General features: G+C 40.5%; 2 protein-coding genes across 3 annotated transcripts; both read right to left on the bottom strand.

The window, feature by feature from the left end:
- Window positions 1-1,945: 1,945 nt before the first annotated feature.
- On the bottom strand, window positions 1,946-5,005 carry LOC103714414 (uncharacterized). Of its 2 annotated transcripts, XM_088703432.2 has the most exons (3): window positions 4,792-5,005; window positions 2,771-4,034; window positions 1,946-2,657 (listed from the first exon to the last, which is right to left on the bottom strand). In XM_088703432.2, exons 2-3 carry the CDS (start codon window positions 3,856-3,858, stop codon window positions 2,576-2,578), a joined length of 1,170 nt encoding a protein of 389 aa, XP_088559558.2. In that variant the 5' UTR covers window positions 3,859-4,034; window positions 4,792-5,005; the 3' UTR covers window positions 1,946-2,575. The 2 variants fall into 2 exon arrangements, with proteins under 2 accessions (XP_088559558.2, XP_008799873.4); XM_008801651.6 differs by having other exon boundaries at window positions 1,946-4,034; window positions 4,792-4,999.
- Window positions 5,006-7,058: 2,053 nt separating this feature from the next.
- On the bottom strand, window positions 7,059-13,494 carry LOC103714386 (uncharacterized). Its single transcript, XM_008801607.6, has 2 exons — window positions 13,244-13,494; window positions 7,059-9,227 (listed from the first exon to the last, which is right to left on the bottom strand). Exon 2 carries the CDS (start codon window positions 8,904-8,906, stop codon window positions 7,188-7,190), a length of 1,719 nt encoding a protein of 572 aa, XP_008799829.4. The 5' UTR covers window positions 8,907-9,227; window positions 13,244-13,494; the 3' UTR covers window positions 7,059-7,187.
- Between the last annotated feature and the right edge of the window lie 4,254 nt (window positions 13,495-17,748).

Raw genomic sequence — 17,748 nt, 5'->3', positions numbered from 1 at the left:
CAAATTGAGCCAAGAAATCTAATTAGATAACCGTCCAGCCCAATTGGGGCCTACCATCACCCCAAAGTCTATCTGAACTTAATTTAGGTCATTTTGGCTAACCTGACTCTGGGCCATACATGTCACATTTATTGGTAGGCCAATGATGCACCCTTGACCTGGCCTAGTGGAGCATTTAACTTGGTTTTAAGGTGCAACTTATGAAATAATCATGGTAACCATGGCAAGACGACCAATTGCTACCGGATATAATTGATTCATCAATCTAACTTTGGGCCATATGGCATTCATCGGTCGGTTAGCAATGTGCCTTTGACCAGTTGACCTGGCCAAATGGCGTAGTCAACTCAGATTAATGATGCAATGCAAGAATCAACCATGGTCACAATAGTGAGACCACTAATTACCATGCTGATGTGCCGATTTGATGATATAAGTGATCCTACTAGTCTAGACCAATTAGCATCCGATGAGCCTCCTGAAAATTAACAATATCGCCGCATCATTTACCATTGACCGAGCACCATGCATGGTCTATAATCACAATATGACCCTCTGATTGGTCCACCTTTGGACCCTTAAAGCTAGGCTGCAGAAGAGGACTTAGACTTGTTATTGGTGAATCTAAAGGGTTGAGTAAGCGAACAGAAATCTAGGAGACTTGCAGGCCACCTCCAGACTATGTTATATCAGAGTTATACCCTACCCTTCCATAAACTTGAGAGGCCAGTGAAAGGGTGGACAATTCAGAAGGCTGCGAAATTTTGAATCTTTGCAGTAGTCAGCTTCCATTCACCATAGGCCCAAGCTTGAGGGGCAACGCAATTAACTCCAATCATGTATTAAAAAATTTCACTAAAAATATTTACATGTGGCATCCATGAATATTTGTAAAATTATTGATTTGTCTATATACAACTATAGTACTGAAAGCCAATATAAAGCACATAGGTGGAAGCAATAACAGTGACCACTAATTTATGCCTATCATGAATAATTGTAAAATATCTTGAAAACAATTGATAGTCTAGACTCATATTTCTTTTTAATGCAAGATGGTCTAAGCTTTTTCTCTCTATTTTCTGTTCAAAAAGAGGAAAACAGTATTAAGATCAAAATATATGCTTGGTGATCCTAGTCCTGTTTTATGTTTCTAAATGCTGTCTCTTTTTTCATTTTTATTAATGGAGTTTTAACAACTTGATCAATGAAAGATTCATGTATGATCAGAGACCCCTTCAGTACACAATGAAACAATACGACTTGATTAAGGCTAATTTAGGGTATATATTAAAATTTTGTATCCTAAAGTGAGCTGATCTCATGTGGTCTGATGCATCAACAAGGCGCAAAAATAATAGGAAGGTTTTGATCTAGAATATCTCTGAATGAAAATATTAAGTGTTAACCTTATGTTTGACTCGCACATACCTGCAATATTGTTGGAGGCTTAGAGTTCAATCCACCTATTTTTTTTATAAAAAAGTTATTTTTTGAATATTATTATTAAAAATCCGCATCTTGGACAAAATGTTGCTTTGTTCCTAACAATTGTTTCCATTTAATTAGTGGTTGTATCTAAAATCTTTTTTTTTCATTCTTATTTTATAGAAATTTAGTTATATATTCTTCAAGAATAAATAATTTCAAGCTTATACGATTGTAAATCCATCTTTCAAAAGCCATTGCCTTCTTCCATATATAAATTCAACAAAAAATAAAAACCCTTTTATGAGTATAGAATCCTTAATTTAGAAATTCATGAATAGTAATAATATGGTAATACATTAATAGTATGGTAATTCATGAGTGCAGCATTGCAGGGTTGTTTCACTATGATCTAGATGTCATAGGTTCCGAACACAGAAATAGAAAGGCTATGCACATCCGACCCTCTCCAAATCTTCGAGCCTCGTATACCAAGCCATCCTTTTTGTCATTAAGATATCATGAATGAATTTTCATTAAAAATTGAAACAACTTGCTCTGATGAATAAGAGCAGTGTTCTCTGTGCACACTGCTGAACAAGTTATGGTAAAGCAACGTTGCACAATCTTTTTTTTTTTTTGGTACAAACGTTGCACAATCTTTACAAACTCATAAAACTTCACATTTTAAATTGGAGGCGGTGTTTTATCTTCTGTACGTAATATGGATGGTGAAGCCGGTGATGGTGTGGTTGCATCATCATCGCTAGCTCTGTATTGAGACTCCATCAATGGCTGAACAGGCGGAGTCATTACATCATGAAGAGTCAACAAGGAGCTCTCTTGCCTTCTTCCAAATGACTGATCATCTGGACTGCTACATTCCACTCCTCTTCTCGTAGTAGAAGTTGGTGACTCAGCTGTACAAGAGGTTGGAAGAGGGGAGCTACAATCGGATGCAATCTCTGGGCTCGATCCACCATCATGAGACCGGCTTTCTTCATCAGCATCCAAAAGCTTCCTGTAGAGGCTGTCATCCTCGATCTCATAGAAGTTCCCAGTTCGCACCTCCTGAGCCAGGGAACAAGCCCAGCAGAACATCCACTGCATGTAATCAGTCATCGAAGCAGAGCCACAGCACAAGGTATTACCTGGAAATTTGAATTTCTTCCTCATCTGGATTCTCCAATAACCACCATAGATCAGACCAAACGCGCATAGAAGTATCCCTGCAATCCCCACCGTATCGCCAATTACAATATCGTGAATGTTGAGGGCAGAGATGCTAAAAATCCAGAAGGGAGCTACACACAGCAGAAGGAAAGTAAAGATGTGAGTATACATGTTCCCAAACCCAAGCCTTTCCATGTTCCATCCAAAGACACAGAAGGTGCAGAAGAAAGAGAGGTAGCCGACGGTAATGTCGTCGCCGCAATCGAACAGCCCGCCGACCCATTCTGGTTGACTTATCACTATTCTCCTTTCGTATAGCCTAAGACCAACCTTATTAGATTGGTTAGGATCAGCACCAGAAACCTTAGCCTGGGACTCTTCATCAGACTCGGATTCAGAATTGTATTCCCTCCCGAGAGGACTGTAAATTGTGTACAGACCAGCAAAGACTGGTGCAGCAATCCCCAAAGCAAAGAAGAAGTTCTCGGCAAACTCAGGTCGCTGCTTTCTGGAGTATCCCCAGTAGAGACCGCACAAGGTGTACTGCGAAAAACAAGTGATATGAAGGAGGGCCACAACAACCATCATATGAGCCCATTCTTTAGGCCGGTAAGCTCCATTCTTGCAGTATATCTTTCTGAGCTCAATGATGTCTTCTGATCTCCATCGGCAGAGTAGAAAGAAGTGATGGAAGAGATTCGGATGCTGGTAAATACTCATGAGTGTGAAGAGTGCGTTAAGGACTTGGTTGTTGATCTCAATCCAATGATTTCTAGATGATGTTGTAGGGAAGGCCTTGTTCAAGAGCCCAAGCAGGAGCAAACCCAGCATGCAACCAGAGACAGCAACACAGAGAAACCAGAGAAGAAGAGCAACATTCAGTGGATTCTTCAACCATTCCTTGCAGATATGAATGAGAGAAGCCCAGTTGATCTTCCTGATGAAGTGGATATAGAAACGGCGTCGGTTGCCAACTGGAGAAGGAATTGAAATTGAGATTTCTTCTCTTTTATTTACAGCTCGCCGGAAAATTGCGAAGGGGGAGTAGAATTTGAGATTCTTAAACCACTCGACGGAGGGACGAGCTTTCAGAAAGTCCAGAAGCCTCCTTCTGCGTGTTCCCTCATCCAGTGGTCCTGCATCAAGTGATGGGATCCTAATGCGGTATTCCCTTAGCTTGGGGAGTCTTGGTGCTGTTCCAGATTCTAATCCATCATGGACTTCTTCTGTGCTATCCTCGTTGCCACTAGAAACCATTGTTTTACGCTAATAATTTGAAGAATGAGGAATTCAGTGGACCACTCTTTGCCAAATCCTTCTTGATGGATAGAATGTCAACTTTCTCAAGAGGATGCCAGAAATTTGGACAAAACTTCTTGCAAATATGATGCTGGCTGGCGGCACCAAAATTTTCAGGACCAAAACCAAATTTCCTGCATCGAAATCCCAAAGATGATGAATAATTCTAGCCATGTTTTTTGAGCAGAAATAGTCCTGAGCATGTTAACTTTGGTGTTTATATCTGAAAAGCTATATTAATACTGGTATACAATCAGAATCTGAAGAACTTCATCTACCCAGAAAACTGTTTGTTTCTTCTTTTTCTAGGGGAAATAAAAGGGCAAATCATAAGTTGCAAACTTTAAAGCACATTATCAGAAAACACAAACACCTTATCCTTTCCCCATCCTAGCAAAGTATTCACCAAACTATGATTCAAAGAGTTCGAAAGTTCTAGTGATCACTTGTTGCCATATGCCAGAAACCAATGCCAAGTTGCTGAAGGAAGCCCTTAATACCATCACTAACTTGAGATATCCAACATGGGATTCACATAAAAAATGACAACAAATATCCATCAATTGACACAAAAACTGCTTTCAAGGCATCGAGAAAATATAACTTGTAATAATCCCATTGTAGCTGATAAATATAGCATGAAACAACAAACCAGATGATCAAAATATAATCATTTCGATTGAAATTTTCTACAATAAGAGAAACCGAGTTCAGCAGATCCTACCGAGTTCAGCAACATGCCAAATTCACAAAAACTCAAAACCCAATCTTACGAAACAAAAATTCTATTATCCAAACCTGTCATGCCAAAACCTTCAGATCTTCATATTTATGATCTACTAAAAATAAACAAATCCAGCTTCCTAAATATAATCGAAGAGCAAGAATTACCTCTGCGATGGTGAGAGATGATATGCCGGTCGATCGAAAGAATCTGGGAAGTCCGCACCAGAGCTCTTCCTGCTTCCCGTCAGAAAGGGCTTGCCCGGAAGAGAACAAGCATGGCTCCCTCGTTCATATTGGAAGAAGTTTCCATTTAGTTGTACCACAAACATGTGAAAGCCTTATTTTTTTTCTTAATATACATATATAGAAGAGGAAATTAAATTAGACATCAAAATGAACTGGCCGAAAGGGATATCATAAGCAAAAGGGCGGGTGGAAACGGTCAGCTCGCCACCAGACGTTCAAACTTCTTTGGGTCAAACGAAGAGAGTCCAGTCATGTCTCACCGAAGTTACGGCATTGCCCTCCCTATTGAGTTCAGCCGCAAGAATGCTTATTCCCACCGGGCCTACTTATTTCTGGAATAATTATTTCAATGGAGGAATAGAATAAATTTATTCTTGGAATAGGACCCTCCTTTCATTTTTAGGTGTTGTACCCTCAACATGAGAGTTTCTCCAGCCACGAATAAAAAAATTCAGCTAATCAGAAGAAGGAAAGAGTAATCTTTTTTGTAAGTCGAAGACCATCAGGCTATTAGAAATTGCAACTTTCCAGTCAATATTATTTGATTGGGAGTTTGGGACTCGGGCTTGAGAAGGATATATGTAACAAACGACCAGCGTCTCATCTAAATAGCTTTTGACAAACAAGCAGTATGACATATTTGACTGTGGAATAGTCTGGCTTTGGAAACCGTTATGACTCACCCTCTTCCGCATCCTCTCTCGTTATTGAATCCTTCTATTTGGGAAGACTTGGTGAGGTCGACTGCAGGCCTGGACCAACACGCCAAGACCCCACTCCGGTGGAGCAGGAAATGGACCGTGGTGGGTACCCAAACTTGACCGAGCAACAGAAGATACATATTAGATCCAAGTACCCCAAACGTCCTATTAAACAGCAAAATGTTGGATGGGAAGAGAGTTGACAACAAGAAGCTTTTCTGGGATCACCCATTTGACACAATTTGCCGTCGATCTGGCTGCGAATAATGGATGAATAAAGAGGAGTTTCTAATCATCGGAAATGCCGTCAAACAGCAGAATCCTCTGTTTTTAATGATATGCATCATTTTGCTTCCACTTGACAAAAGACAGGAAGACGCATTAAACCAAACAATGCCGAATTAAACCACTAATATCGCTAGGACAGTCTCATTAATTGTTTTCTTGAAAGACCTCATCAATTCTTATCCTTCATATCCAATGACATGCTTACGGGGAAATAAAAGATTTAAACAGAATTGAAAGGAAGTGTAAGTTTAAACTCCATATACTTTATCGGAACAGGTGATTGGTTGGAGCAAGTTGATGGACTTTTGCATCAGAACAGGCCTTGAATATTGGAGCAAGTGGCCTTTTTACATGTCAGAATGGGAATGTGGTTGGAAAGAGTGGGTGGTCTACTATGTTTGAATTGTCTGCTTCCCCTTGGATTTCTGATTTGAGGAGGCTCAAATTTTCGCTGCGACCGGATCTCTTTTACATGACCGAATTTTCCCATCTCTTCAGTATAAAAAACATTCAGCGCTGTGACGATGAAATCATAGAGATGGCTTAAGGAGCATGGAATGAGGGCTATCCTCATCACTTAGTACTTGAGAGATCGATGTAGACATGTTACGCAGTAGTCCTTCCTAACTAGGTGGCTTCATATTCGAGCATCTACCTGTTTCAAATGATGAGAGACAAATGTGAACCTACAACAAATTGAAATCTGCCATTTTTGCTGACTTTTTGCAGCAGATAATACTCCACTCTCAATTCTCGACATGAGCAAAATCCCACCCTATAGCAATCAGAAGTAGTTTGACTTTGTTGGCTTCACCCTCCCGGACCCAAGACTAGCTAAAACTGAATATGATGGAAAGAGAGATCCATCCTGATCAATATGTTTTAGACCTGTTAGAACCGGAAAAGTAACAATGTACATACAGTTCTTCTGCAACTAATTTAAACAAAGTATATTAATCTCATCGCACTAATCAGGCATTACACTTGATAGGAGAGTAAATAAGAAGCCAAGCAAGGTAAATCAGACACCAGCTAGGTCTTAGATATGTAATACCTTTAGTAGTAGTTATATTTTGTTCATATTTTGCAATGAGAAATAAATAAGCTAATGACAAATAAATGTCATTGAACTTCTGAATATGCAAGGAAAGAAGGTGATTTTCTGTGAAAACATCTAAGGGCAGACATAGATCAAAATATTGAAACTCGATCACTTCCATTTCATGCAACACAATATAGAAATTCCATACAGTGAGAAGAAATTGCAGAAACAAAAACAGTTTTGACTAGAATACACTCAAAATTACAATTCTCTTATTCCACAAACTATGGTGCCCGAGTATCTTCTTTTTCTATAACATCTTGAACAGGTGGTCTCATTTCATCCTCTTCCTTTTCCAGAGATGAACCCTCCTTTACTGCAGGCAAATGCCTGTCTGGAGTATGCCCACCTGAAAACCTGCCGGGACTTGATGAGTATTCCATCTTGAAAAGAGATGGACTGGAATTTCCCCTGTAAGGAGAACTAGGGGTGGATTTGAATAGAGGCAACCCGTCTTCATTGGGCAAAGGAGACAATGCAAGCTGGTTATCATCACTGGTTTGCTTCATACAAAGCTTATCTTCCACAACATCATAATAGTCTGCTGTCCTCACCTCCTGAGCAAGAGAACATGAGCAACAGCAAAGCCACTGAAAACAATCAGTCGCTGAGGGATGACCACAGCAAAAGGTGTTTCCAGGAAGGTGAAATTTCTTCCTCATCTGAATCCTCCAAAAGCCACCATACAGCAAGCCAAAAAGACAAAGTAAAATGCCAGCAATTCCCAATGCCTCTCGAATAGCATCATTATTAATATTGACCGCTGCCAAGTTAAAAATAAAGAAAGGAGCCGTGCAGAATAGAAGAAAAGTCACGATGTGAACATACATGTTACCAAACCCAAGCCTCTCCATGTTCCACCCAAAAACACAGAAGCTGCAGAAGACTGAAAGGTAGGCTAGAGAAATATCATTCCAGAAATCGAATAACCCCCCTATCCATTCTGGTCTACTCTCTGGAGCCCCGTGGTCTTCTCTTGCAATAAATGAATATTTCTTTTCAAGAGACTTGATCCGGAGAGCTGCTGGTCTGCTATCATCAGTAGAGATGATCTCAACTTGTGCTTCACTATCCATTTCAATCTTGTATTCTCTACCAAGAGGGCTAAGAATATTATATACACTGGCTAAAGCTGGTGCAACAATTGCAACAGCTATGCAAAGGCCGACTCCAATCGCAGGTCGCTTTGATCGGGGGTATCCTAAATTAAGCCCACATAAAGCATACTGAGCAAAGCAATTCAAATGGAGGAGAATCACCACGACCATCATATGCATCCATTCATGAGGCTTGTAGGTCCCATTTTTGCAGTATATCTTTCTAAGCCTTAGAATGTCTTTGGGTTCCCATCTGCATAAAAGCACAAGATGGTGGAATCGTTTTGGGTGTTGGTAGAGGCACATGAGAGTGAACAGAGCATTGAGAATTTGGTTATTAACTTCAAACCAAGTGTCTCGCTCGGATTTCCTTGTTAAAACACCATTTAACATGCCAGTCATGACAAGGAACAAGATAGCACCAGAGATGGCAACACAAGCAATCCAAACAAGAAGAGCCATGTTCATGGGTTCTTTGATCCATTCCTTACACAGTCCCCACAGATAAGTCCAATTGACTTTCCGGACAAAGGGCACATGGAAGTGTCTCGAAGAACTTTCATCAGCAGAATGAACTGATCGTGAGATCTCATCTCGTTCTGCTGCAAGCTGCCGGAATTTGGCTGAAGGGGAAGGCCCAAATTTTTTAAATCTGGATTTAGAAGGAATAGCTTTTAATGTATTCAGAAATTTATTGTGGTGCTTATTCTCATCCAGAAGTCCCATCTGAGAAGTTTGGATATAAAGAGGTATCTGATCCTTGGTTCCATAACCATTTGGTGGCATGGTTGATCCTACTTCTTCCTGGATTTCATTCGTGGATTTTCCATTACCATTTGAAACCATTCTCTTGTATAGTTTAAGCAAACTTCAATGGATACTCCAGTTCAGGTCTCTTAGGCAGCTGTGACTAGAAGTAGTTGATGATTAACTACTTAATGGAAATTCACCCTACTATAGTCTCTTTCTGAAGTCACTCAAGGGCATAAATGCTAGGATTCACTATTTTTTTATGAATTTTCTGGGTCTTTGGAAGGATACGCCACAGATGAACACAGAGTTAAGCATTAATAGGTATGACAGAATTCTGTACTCAAGTAAGATGCCTGAAATTCTGTCCTAGGAACAGCACCAACTCTAATCTTGATAAGCAATCGACCGAATAACCTGCAGTAAATTAATATTTAAAATATCAAATAATTGTCATTATTACAGTGATACTTATTTAATAAAGCTTTCCAACAGACAATAATAGCATGAAACTGAAGATCACTAATTCTATAAGAATATCAGACAATAAACTTGAATGTATATAAAAACAAGATACATTAGAGCCTTGCCATCCATGAAACACTATTAATGATAATATGCACCACTGCAAGAACAATTAAAGCAAAAATAGAATATTAAGAAATCAAGAAAACTGACCGGTACTAGTTTAATACAACTAAAGATAATTCAGTTTAGGCGATATTTGGACCACTAAATTCAAATAATATTTTCATAAAATATACAAAAATAATTATCTTTGGACTTTCATGTTATTTGTGCACCTACATTAAATAAAAAGGCCAAACTCTTGCCCCCCACCCTCCCCAAATCTAAACCACCAAGAATCTTGTCAGTTAATTCTTTTTCTTCTTCACTCTTTCCTATACTTTTCTGCAAATCCCTTAAAAGAGGGCTGGCATATGCTCTAACCCATCTCTTTATATTAAAGCCATGACAAACAGCTTCAGCAATTTCTTCTGCAATCCCATGTGAAGGCCCGCCTGAGCTTGGTCCACTAGGCCTGATTGGGCTTGGCCTATCACAGGCCCTTTGCATGCTTCGCACGTGACATGCAACAGTAGACTCCCATCGGGGATTCCGAGCACAAATCGGAGACCTAAGGCCGCCGGAACCCTAGGTCTCCTCTATAAAAAGAAAACCCCTCCCCTCTATGACCCTCCACCATTGAGCAACAACCCTCATTCTCTTCTTTCTCCCTCTTTTCTCCCTTCAAAATCTCGGAGAATCTGTCACTGTGCCCACTGGAAATTGGGGTCGGAGAGGTTGCGGAGCCAAGGCAAGGCTTCGGCCTTCCTCCTCTTTGTTTTCTCTTCTTCCCATAGCCTTAAACCACTGACACCGGCCAAGAAATTGGCTGAAAATTGACCGAAAAATTCCTTGTTCTGCTTCTCCTATTTTTTTCGGCCCTTCTTTCCTTTTTCTAGCTACCGATGCCACCGCCTCTTGATGCCGAACCTCTGGCCAAGTCCCCCACCCTCTCTATGACCCTTTCCGACGAAGCCATCGCCGCCAGTGAGCAACCAAGGGCTACAAAAATGGAAGAAAACTCCATGTTCTCCCATCTTTTTGACCATTTGCCCCTTATTTTCTTGCCAACTAGTTACTGCTGGTGGTTGTCCACCGCCACTGGCCACTAGCCATGCCCCCCAGCATGGTCCTTGATGATCCCAACCTCCCTTTCCTCTTCTAGAAGAGATGAAGATGCTCTCTTTCTTATTTCTCTCTCTTTTTCCTCTTTCTCTCTCTAAGCGGACCTAGGGATCCCAATTCAAAGTTCTATCTTTTTTTGTTATGGATCCAAGTTGACCTTTGCAAAGAGGCTCGAAGCTGCCTTGGGGCCCGAATAGCCTATCAGACCGATCATCCCGACCCTATTGAGCATCTTGAAACCCATTATAGATAAATCCTACCAAACGATCTTGGCCTTGATCGAGTCCGTGCTTCATGATTCATTGATCGAATCAATTAGACATCACGCACCCGGTGCTACCGCATGCCTGACCAACCGTCCCCTTTTCTTATTATTTTAATACTATTACAGTTATCGAATATGAATTAATTTTTCTTATAATATCTTTAAATAAATTTAGCAGATTTGTCTAGTGAATTTTGAGGATTTAACGCAAAAGATAAGTAATTCTGACACTTCTTAGTAGTTTTTGAGTTATCAGTTGCTTAAAACTTTTTGAAATATAAAAAGAATATTTGATATTGATGATTTTATGTTTTCTTAAATTAAGGTCAAGCATATGATATTATGCAATCATGTACAGTCATGAAAAGTATGGTTTTATTGATATGTCTATATTAATGACTGGTTTATGAACTATGAACTTCATATTTATGGAATTTGCATCTTTATTATGAAACGACTGCTTACATAATTGTTTCACTATTAATGATTTATTTATGAACTCTTAACTCTATCAAGCCATTTAATGTCTTTCAACTTATTTATTCATTTATTTATGACATATGAACATATGTTTTAAGAAAATATGGCATAAGAAATATAACTATGGGCTCTTAAATAGCTATGTACGATTCTACTAGCGAGTTACAGTAGCTTGGCATACGGTTCTCGTGAACAGATTACAATAGCTTGGCATACAGCTCTCGCCAACGGATTATAGTAGCTTAGCATACAGCCCCACCAGCAGTTATAGTAGTTGGCATGATTTTGATTACAGTCCTGTCACGGATATAAGTTGATCTTAGCATTCAGTCTCTAGAATTATTATGAATTATGATATAGCAAAATGATAAATGATTTATGAATTTATAAAATTAGCATGATTTACGATTTTGTTTGTGTTGGAAACCATATTTATGTAATTTGCATGATTTATGCATATACAAAAACACGATTAATTTACGATTATATTGTTATTATAATATATTCTGTTTTCTAGTGATAGTTATTTTCTTTAAATGATTTAATGATGCGTGTAAAAATTTATAATTGATCTGATAAGATAGTATAAGGTTTACTTACTGAGCTATATAGCTCACATCTTTTTTTTTTTTTAGACAAATAAGATCACTAGAAATGAGGAATGATCTAGGCTTGGAGTTTGAGCTAAGAGACCTTTGCAGCAGAATTTTAGTTTATTAATTGACTCTTGGCTTAGAGTTAATAATTTTATGGATTTTTGAAATATTGGTTTATGAATATATGAGAATTTTGAGTTTAGAAGATTTGTAGCAACAACTTGATTCTTATTTAATTGATGCAAGATTTTGGATCCCTTATTATTATATTTTGTATAATATGAACTTTTATACAAGTTGCCATGATTGGCTTCATGTTATCGTGAGCGGGGTACCCCACGGTAGCATGGTTGTATTATGTCTTGGATTTAGGATGTGACACCCCATCTTTATTGCTTGTAAATACAAAATAACTAATAAAATATTTTTTTAAAGCATGTTCAACAATAAGGCGACCATAAGTTCTCTGCCTGCAAGGCTACCACACCTTATACAGTAAGTTAGTCCTAATTCTCAGTTTATTTTCTTTTAAAGAAAAAGCTCACAACTACAATCCGCTATTCCATGGCTGACATATACTCGGGTAATTTTTTTTAAATTTTTTATCAAAAAAATTAAAGGAAAAAAACATTGTCTTTCTTGCCATTGTTTCTTCCCTCGACTTTGTTGAATTTGGACCAGTCCACAAGATCATATGGAGGTGTCCTCCTTACAGTGATCAACCCTCATAAGCCTGGATCCCTGCTTTACTAGGATCCATACCTCCCATTTCCCTCAGCTCCTCCTACTTCACTGGCATACCTAATGATCTTCTTCCTCGAAGTTTTAAACTTCTTAGCCAAGAATTTTCGTTGTTTTATACTATAAAGGTCAGACTAATTATCGAATACCCACAATTTCTTCCCCTCATATGTAGGAACCATTTGGTGGACGCATTTATCCTTCCATTTTTTTTTTAATCGCATTGCCCGCATTTATTTCAGCATGTCATTAATCAACAAAGTTTTCCTATACAAAGCTTTACAATTCGAAGAAGCATCAGCAGACAGACTTGTTAGAACAAAAGAGAAGACTAAATTTTTGTTTCTTTCAATAAATCAACGAAGATTCAACAAAACCCGGCCTTGAAATCCCTGATTCGATCAAACTTAACTAATTCCAGATACATATCATCACCAAAACATATCAATTAGCAGTCAAACTCACGTATAGAGCAACGAATCCGATCGAGAAGAAGGAATCATAAGCATAAACCACAAAAATCTCAAATTTCACCATATTTCAACTGAGATTTCCATTACCCCATTATAAAATAAACAGAAAGAACGGGGCAAGAACGGGCTCCAGATAAGTAACATGTGAATACAGAAATCCTAACTGGAAACGGTTGACATACTCACCGCTGGCTTCAAGATTGGTCAAGAAACGAGGAGAGATTTCTTCTCTTCCTGGAGAACCAAGAAGCCCCCAGAGATGGAAGAGATTAGAGGAGAAAAGCGCAAACAGACAGAGCGAAAGGAGGGCTTTTTAGGGTTTTTCTTTAATTGTTCTTCCCTTTCTTTCGTAGACATTCTTTCTCCTTTTTGATCTCGGTAGGAGGAGGAGCTTTGGGGCTTTTGGTGTGACCAAACGAAGGTAGGGAGAAGGGAAGACAAGTGGATAACCCACCGCTTTCCAGCGAATCTTTAAAGAGGAAAATACTAAAGGGCACCTCCATATTCACAACAATATTATATATGACGTGGCCGTTGATGAATGGTGGCATCACTACTATCGCCATGCACCGAACCAATTACAGAGCGGCAAATGAGGGTTGATTGTGACAGTCGACGATGGGTGGGTTTTGTTGGGAATCGACAAGAAGGTAAACGCTGGGAGAAATACCTCATCTTCCCATCGGATGAATGACACGTGTTCGAGTGATGGAGTTCCATCAATGCCCTGAACACGGATTGGCTGCTAAGAGTCAGCTGCGAAAACCATAACCTGGTGCACCACATCGGTCCTGCACCTCGGCAATGAGATTTCACCACGTGGCCAGGAGACAAGGGGCGGATGGCATCCTTGCGGGCGAACTCCATCCGGGCAACAAGGGCAGCAATGAGGACCTGAAGCACGAGAGGGACTTTTGGAGAGCAGTTGGCAGAGTTGGTTCTGACTTTGCCGGTTCCTATCGGGGGGGAGTCTGACAGGCTAGTGTGGATGTCGACGGGACGGTCGCGAGTGCGAGCGATAGATCTTCTCGGCCTATTCAGATCGGAGCCAGATCGGCAGATTGAGGGTGGTTGGATATGGAGATTGCGGATCCATCCTCGAGTGGCGCTCTTCATCTGGAAGGTGGCATGGGGCTGCCTCCCGACTAGGAGTTTGTTAGTTCATCGTGGTATGCGGATCTCTCAGTGTTGTGAGGTTTGTGCAGATGTTGAGCAGACCATCGAGCATGTTCTTGTGCAGTGCCCTAGAGCCCGAGAGATATGGAGGAGGTCATCGGTCCCACTCCCTGACACGGTGGCTTCAGTGGATGACCTGATCCGCCTGCTGAGAGATTCCACGCGGGGCCCTCGGTCTTTGGAGGTAGGGATTCTGATGGCTTACTTATCTTACTATATCTGGTTGGGCAGGAATGCTGGTCTGTTTAAGGGGAGGAGGATGTCACCGAGGATGGTGGTGGATAGAGCACTGACACATGCGAGGGAGGTTTTGATGGCTGCCGATGTGTTTTCTTCTGGGACGGCTAGGGACACCTGGGGTACTCGTCACGCTTTTTTAGCGCCCCGATTTGCCCTTATTTCTTGGGTACCCCCACCCCTTAGCTATATCAAAGTTAACTTCGACGACAGTAGGTCAGTAGATGGTATGACTGGAGGGGTTGGTTTTGTGATCAGGGACCATTTTGGTAGGATGATAGCTGCAGGAGGTCGCTGCACGCCGGGACTTACGGTAGTGGGAGCTGAGCTGAGGGCAGCCTGGGAGGGTATATCCTATGCGAGGTTGGTTCTTGGTGCCGAGCGGGTGTACCTCGAGGGAGATTCCTCCATGGTGATTGATTGGGTTCGAGGGGCGGATAGGTTTGGTGATGGTCATCCCCTTATCCGGGAGATTCGCAGGATGGCTCAGATGCTGGGCGGCTTTCGGGCAGCACACGTATTTAGGGAGGCGAACAGTGCAGCAGATTGGGTCGCCTCCTATGTCGCCCGACATTCTGGGGATGTTATTTGGACGTCTGTTTCAGATGTTCCCTGTCCTTTGTATTCTTTACTTTCTCTTGATTTGGCAGGATGTACTCACGTTCGAGTTATATGATATGAGTAGCCGTTTTCACCAAAAAAAAAAAAAGCACGAGAGGGACGGTGACGTCCGCAACAATGAGGAAGAAGAGCTCGCGACCGGCGGAGTGGTTGCTGAGGGCGACCGCGATCTGGGCGTGGAGGGAGGTTGTGCCGCTGTCACGGAGGAGGGCGAGCAATGGCCGGATGTCTTGGCGAGGATTTGGGCCTAGAGCTGATCAAAATCCGGGCCGGGCCGTGCTCGGATCGGTCTCGACAGCAGAAATTAGGCCCGATGGCTATGCCCAGGCTCGGCCCAGCCCGACTGACGGGTTTAAATTTTTGTCCAGGTCCGATCCGACTTTATAAATCTGGTTCTAGGCCCGTCTAGTTCGACCCGACCTGATAGGTCCGATTTTTTTTTTTTTGTTTGGAATCTGGAAATGGGCCAGAATGGCCCGACCAGGCCCGACCCGATTTTTTTGATCGGACCGTTTTTCTTGCCCAAATCCGACCTATGGGCCTTTTTCTAATGCCCAAGTCCGAAAAATTTCGGACCGGGCTGGGCGGGCCAGAAGGCCCGTGATCAGCTCTGCTTGGGCCACGATGGGGACAGCGAGGTCTGCGATGATGAGGCAGGCAATCCTGCCGCGCGGCTTTGTTTTTTCTTCTTACGGCCATGTGGCGAAATTTTATTGGCATGGTGCATTGCTGATCTGTGCATTTGGTGGAGGGTATAATCTCTTTACGGCAGGAGGGTATTAATGAAAAATTCATTCCCTGATGATAGGGTATTAATTTCTCCTGACCTTGTCAGTTGTCACTTGTCAGGGATTTTTTTTATATAACTCCTCTCTTTATCAATAAGTTGTGCATAAAGTCCTTTATATATATATATATATATATATATATATATATAGACATTTTGCTTATAAAAAAAATTGTCTAATAAGATCCTAATTACCTTCCCCATTAGCCACATTGAAGTATTTAGTGTAGTTCTTTCCCTCCATCTCTTCAATCCTTCAAAGCTTTTAACTAAGTGAGCCACATTTCTCCCTATTGTTGCTTGACTTCGAATTTGAGATAGAATGGAAATCTAAAATATAGCAATGATGCTGGCAACAAAACTGAAACGGGACAACAAGAGTGTTGAAAAGAATGAAATGGCTTACTGGTTAGAAGTATTAAAGACCCGAGTGATGAGTGAAACGGGGAAAAAATAGGGAAAAATATCCTTTTGTGACTACTAAGAAGTTCACTTAAGATTTATAAGAAATTCTGGAATAAGAGAGGTCGACTGTGTAAAAAAGGAGTCTTTGTATATGATTAGTCAACAAAAGAAAGGAATTATACGTAAAAAAAAAATATATGAAAAGAATATAAAGATGTCAAACACTAAAAAACTTTGCAAAGAATAGAGTAGCAGTTTCATAATTATTGTAATAGAAGAGTCAAAATCGGATGAAGTCCTATTCACAAGAGTTAAATTACTAGGACATTGATTGGATCTTGCAAAAAAAATTCCTTTTATTTCCTTTAAAAGGGAAGTTTGGTTCATTTGTTACAATTTCTCTTACAAGTGCAAATGCAATAAGGTATTGGCAGCACCGCAACCAACAGACTTCACATTCTCATTGCTCAAATAACCCAATTTTGGGAAAATTCACCATCCAAGTTTTTGTGCTACTATATTTTCTCAAGTTACTAAACTGCATTTAGGTCTTGCAACTTTTCTTAGGAATAGGGACAGAAATTCGCTTTAGATACCAATGTCCATGGTAACCTAGAAAACCTCTGCTAAGTTTTAAACCTGAAAGTTTTTTATAAATGGAGGCAAAATGTGATCATTAGACTATGTTCTTGTTCTCCTTGCGACAGGGCTTTGCATAATTGCATATTGTTGTATCTTTATTCTTGTGCGACAGCCATTCATCTCTCCTTAATTTTCCCTGGCTTTATAGTTCTGAGGTAAGATCTTAGTACGTGATTAGAAGAAAGTTCTCGGTAATCTTAGCATGCTAAATGCTTTTGGTCCAGCCCATATAGGAATGGGTCAAGATGTTGAACTGGTCCAATCACTTGGCTAGGTAAGATCCTAGGAAGAGTATCCACTCACCTTATCGGTTCAGTCCAATTTAGGAGGACTTGCAGATGCCACATAATTCAAGAGGTCTGAATCTTGGGAACTTTTTTCTTGAGATGTTCGCTTGATAGGCTAACAATACATGATGTTAAATTTACAAGCCCTGAAAAAATATTATTAGCTAGTTATAGATGTACTAGTTATATTATATAATTGAACTTGTGTTAATTCTAATTTTTCCTGTTTTATTACCTGGACAGGGACATTCATGGGATAAGAGAAAGGACAAAAGCTTAGTTAGAGCATGGTAGCTTTGGCCATTATAACAGGCTTCTTAGTGATCGTTTCTAATGCTATTAGTATTATTGGATGTGGAGAAGGGCCAAGTAGAATAGGTATTTGTGTTGCTGATAGAGCTGAGGCCCTTAAGATGGGCAGTGGGGAGGAACAGGAAGAGGGCAAAGAAGAGCAACGAGGTGTTGGGAGCTGGCATGGGATGTAAGAAGAGCAAAGCGATGACAGTGAGAAGGGGTTATGTTTTTGTTTTGGATTA

Source organism: Phoenix dactylifera, chromosome 8, assembly GCF_051530095.1.
Source record: "Phoenix dactylifera cultivar Ajwa chromosome 8, Ajwa_hap1_PhDact_Kaust_v1.1, whole genome shotgun sequence".
NCBI lineage: Eukaryota > Viridiplantae > Streptophyta > Magnoliopsida > Arecales > Arecaceae > Phoenix > Phoenix dactylifera.
The sequence above is the reverse complement of the archived record's forward strand: the minus strand, read 5'-3'. Positions and strand labels throughout refer to the sequence as shown.